Source organism: Lucilia sericata, unplaced genomic scaffold (assembly GCF_015586225.1).
Source record: "Lucilia sericata isolate MDLA Ls3-8-SP2 unplaced genomic scaffold, ASM1558622v1 Contig000401F_arrow, whole genome shotgun sequence".
In the NCBI taxonomy this organism is placed as follows: Eukaryota; Metazoa; Arthropoda; class Insecta; order Diptera; family Calliphoridae; genus Lucilia; species Lucilia sericata.
Genome location: NW_023994419.1, coordinates 127501 through 132500, shown reverse-complemented (window position 1 = coordinate 132500; position 5000 = coordinate 127501). Strand labels below are relative to the sequence as shown.

The 5000-nt window shown below is 32.4% G+C and overlaps 1 protein-coding gene across 1 annotated transcript in view; it reads left to right on the top strand.

Moving 5' to 3' along the window:
• The window catches only part of LOC119604528, a 33437-nt gene that overhangs the window by 24262 nt on the left and 4175 nt on the right, over positions 1–5000 (top strand). Inside the window, 3 exon segments of the mRNA XM_037957208.1 lie at positions 208–303; positions 4437–4622; positions 4686–5000. The exon segment at positions 4686–5000 is cut by the window's right edge and continues 3 nt beyond it. Coding sequence (XP_037813136.1) covers positions 208–303; positions 4437–4622; positions 4686–5000 — 597 coding nt within the window.

The following is a 5000-nucleotide window of genomic DNA, read 5'->3' as shown; positions in this document are numbered from 1 at the left end:
TAGATAGATAGATAGATAGATAGATAGATAGATAGATAGATAGATAGATAGATAGGTAGGTAGATAGATAGATAGATAGATAGATAGATAGATAGATAGATAGATAGATAGATAGATAGATAGATAGATAGGTAGGTAGATAAATACTACCTGCTACTTTTTGTAAGAAACTTAAATATTATTTCTCTCTAAATATTTTTTTTCTAGGACTCCGAGGCCAGACGTTTAAAACGTGGTCATGTTCTATGCGAACTTTTAGAAACGGAAAGAATCTACGTTAGTGAAATGAGTTCAATATTAAAGGTAAGTGCAAAGTCTAAGTCTCCATTCTAAGTAGTTCCTCTTACTAATAATGACCATTAGTAATATTTAATTATTTACAATGAAATAAACAAATTTCTAATATTCTTTACACACACATATTAAATATGCATAAACTAACTAAGAACCTGTAAATTAATTACAAATTATAATTTATTATAAACAAATCATCAAACCATGAAATATTTGTTTAAAAGAAACAAACAAAATCTAAAACTAAACGAACAAAAAAACTTAACTCGATTGTCTTAATAACGAAATAAATTGAAATGATTATTACAGTGGTCAGTGAACTACTTTACTGCACATTCGTAATATGTACAATATATTTTTGATTAGAGGGGAAAATTCAGAAAAAAATTGTTTTTTAATAAAATTCTAAACGGTAAAAATGCAAGTTAAATGGAAAATATATGTAGAGAGAAGGTATGCCACTGGAAAGGGGAAAAGTTTTAAAGTGTTAAGTTGTTGTATATGCCAAATGTTCTAGAGAAAATACAGAGTTGAAGGTAGATAGAGATAGACGTCACTAATTACTACGTCCCGGAATGTAAAGATTGTGTAATTAAAACCTATTCAACAGACCTTTTAGAGTGTTTAATCGTTATAATTGTGCATTGGATAGATGATAATAATATGACATTCCCAGTGTCTGGAGCCGTACTGTTTATAGATCTAGCAAATTGCATAGAAGATGGATTACCGTCTCTTATTCATCTTCGTTATGACAACTCCTACAGAAGTCATTAGGTGGAAGACTGATGTGCATGGTTTCGAAATCTATAATGACCAGTAATAACCGATACTATACAACTTAACTGTAATCTATGATCTAGTACTTACAGATAGGCTCATAATCGGGCTGAATTGTATCGTTGACTTTGAGGGCGAGTGTTTTTAGGGCCGCTATGGTGGGTGTGGTATTTGCATAACCCTGCGACTTAAGAAAATCATGATTCCAAGAAATATTTTAACGGGTTCAAATCCAAAATCAAAGCAGATCATCGTCCTCAATTCCCTTAAACACAATTTCCAATATGATATGTGCTGTGTGGCACTTTGTCCTGATGAAACCCGTAGGGGTCCATATCATTCAATTTAGGCAAAGTTAAGGTCTGTTAAAGGCTGAATTTTCGACTCGTAAAAGACGTTGGAAATCGCTTATGAGGGTTTTTTTAAACTTCATTTGTAGTGGTTTCAAACGTTAAGATAAAGTATCTAGAAGAAAGAAGATGTAGCGTGATGAAGCCTTGATTTTAAAGTCGACAGATTGGACTTTTAGATGACATAACAGCCTTTATAGATAAAGTAATCTTCGGGCTGTTATAGCGTCTCAAATATGATCAGAAATGGGGTTTTTACAAACTTCTTTGGTTTGGGTTTTTACAAACTTCTTTGTAGTTGTTTCAAACGTTAAGATATCTAGAAGAAAGAGGAAGATATAACAGTGGTTAAGCCTTGATTTTAAAGTCCACAGATTGGACTTTCTGATGACATAACAGTTTTTATAGATAAAGTAATCTTCGTGCTGTTATAGCGTCTGAAATATGACCAGAAACGGGGTTTTTACAAACTTCTTTGTAGTTGTTTCAAAAGTTAAGATATCTAGAAGAAAGAGGAAGATATAACAGTGATTAAGCCTTGATTTTAAAGTCCACAGATTGGACTTTCAGATGACATAACAGATTTTACAATATAGTTGTATTTGAGCTGTGATATAGTGTCTCAAATATGAGCAGAAACGGGGGTTTTTACAAACTTCTTTGTAGTTGTTTCAAAAGTTAAGATATCTAGAAGAAAGAGGAAGATATAACAGTGATTAAGCCTTGATTTTAAAGTCGACAGATTAGACTTTCAGATGACATAACAGATTTTACAAATAAAGTTGTATTCGAGCTGTGATATAGTGTCTCAATGTGAGCAGAAACGGTGTGTTTTACAAATTTCATTTGTAGTGGTTTCAAACGTTAAGATATCTAGAAGAAAGATGAAGATATATCAGTAATTAAGCCAGGATTTTATAGTCGTCAGATTGGACTTTTAGATGACATAACAGTTTTTATAGATAAAGTAATCTTTGGACTTTTATAGCGTCTCAAATATGACCAGAAACGGAATTTTTAAAAACTTCTTTGTAGTGGTTTCAAACGGATTAAGCCTTGATTTTATAGTTGACAGATTGGACTTTCAGATGACATAGCAGATGTTATAAATAAAAGGATCTTCGCGCTCTTATAGCGTATTCAATATGTTTTTTTTCAATCTATATGTCATGATATCTGAGAAACCTGTGATGGATACATTCTGAGGCCAGATTCGGATTCTGCTCAATCCTAAAATATAAACCCAGAGATCAAAGTATACTTTTTAAATTGATCTCTGAGTTTAGACATTTTTTTGAATAAATGTAGCTATTGTAATTAAATGCAGCCATTGTGAATTGAATTTAAATTAAAAAACAATATTGTGAATAAATTAAAAGCAATGATTTTCATTAGTTAACCTTCTCTATGGTTGAAGTTTTTGTTTCGTATTAAGAGAAATACTCTGCACATGAATGCCTACCAATAGTAATTAGTGCATTAAATACTTTTAATAAAACAAAATACAAAAACAATACAGAATATTTGTTTCTCCATTTAATTTTTTTTTGTATGGTGTTACTTGGAAAACTATTGAAAATAATATAGATGGATTTATTAAAAGACAGTTAAAGAAAGACGGACTTGTTGAGAGTTGGCTGGTAAGAAAGTTTAGCATTCGCGAAATTTCAGTCAAGGCAAACAGTTGTTGATTTTTTGGTATATAAACTACTACAGCTGCTGCAGAAGAAGAGTACAATGCGTTATGGTGGCTATGATTTACAGAAAGCTTCAAAGGCAGCTGCACCTCCGAATCAAGGATCGTTTCGTTTGAAAAAAGTGCAAAATACTGCCTGTCAAATAATGGGAAAATTCAATACCAAACTACATGATTCCCTTAAGAAAGTTGTATTTAAACAAATCGGCTAATCTGGAGGCCTCACGTAATTCTCCTTTATCGTTTCGTGGTTCATTATTCGATTCGGAAAACTCATCGGGTCATATAAGACCTATCGGTTCGGTGCGTTATGATGAAAATGATTTTCGGCCTCATTTTGATTTCAACGAGTGTAAAGATCATCATAATTATATATTCGGCACGAATGTTTACAATTTTTCGGCTCGTAATATTCTAAATGGCAAATCCACCATTAAAATTTTAAAACACCTTTAAGGAAATAGAGGAAAGTAATTCCTTGGAATCCATAAATCGGCTAAAAATAGTTTACAACGTTTAAAGGATGAACGCAAAACTATATTTAAAGAACTCTTGGAACTTTCCAGCTGTGATGAGTCATTGGAGTATCGTTTGGTTAAAGATTATCTGGAGTGTAATTCGTATTCGGAAATTGAAAATGATATAGAATTTAAGGATTATTTGCAAAGGAAAAACTATACAGATATATTATCTTATCTCAACGAGTGTCAAGAACCCAGAAGTTTTACTTCTATATCTTCATCTGTGGCTAGGGCACAATCAGCAATGGGCAAGGGTTCTTTGAATAGTTTAAAACTTTTGTCTACACCCAAATCTTTAAAAGAACCCAAAAAAACACCCGAAGTAGAGTCTCATGTTTGTCATGCCTGTCGTTCTTCTTTGCAGTCGTTTACACCCTTTAATCATACGACCTTAAAAGCTCCCAAGCTAAGAGAATTTGAAGATAAACCCAAATCCAATATATTCTCAACTTCGTATCGAGAGATTTTAAAGTTTTGTCATGAATTTTTCGAAGAAAGTTTTAAGCAGAACAATTTTGAAATGCCCAAGTTCACCTTTAACAAGTTCAAAGAACAAAAATATGAACAAATTCTCAAGGATTTTGTTAGCCAGCAGGGTTATGATAGAGTAGAGGATTATGTTGAAGATAAATTTGGTAAATTTATAGAACACGAACTGAGCGCCTATTGTAAGGATTTGCATAAAGCTAATACGCCCGAATCATGTGATGAAAATTGTTCAGAATGTGTAATTTTTTTTAAGTTAAAACTCCCAGATGTAATATACTTATTTGTACCATTTTCTTAATTTTTCAGGGTTACTGCGATCAAATGCATTCGGAGGAAATGATCCATTTAGTACCGGCCAGTCTTCAGGGTAAAGAAGATATATTATTTGGCAATTTACATGAACTCTATACGTTTCACAATGATGTTTTTCTTAAGGATTTAGAAAATTGTATATCAACCACTGAACTGGTAGCATTATGTTTTGTACAAAGGGTAAGTTTCTCTAAGAACTTAATATCCGATTTTCCGAAACTCAAAATTTGTTTTTATTTACAGCGTGATACTTTTTATCGTTTATATTCCTTCTACTGCCAAAATATACCACGTTCAGATCGTCTGCGTGAAACATTAGTTGATACTCATCTCTTTTTACAAGAATGCCAAAAACGTTTAGGTCACAAGCTTCCCTTGGCGGCCTATTTACTAAAACCAGTGCAGCGTATTACCAAATATCAATTGTTACTTAAAGATCTGTTACGTTTTAGTGATAGCGGCAGTTGTACCAAAGAATTACAGAAGGCTTTGGACTGTATGCTCATTGTTTTGAAATGTGTCAATGATTCAATGCATCAAGTGGCTATAACGGGATTT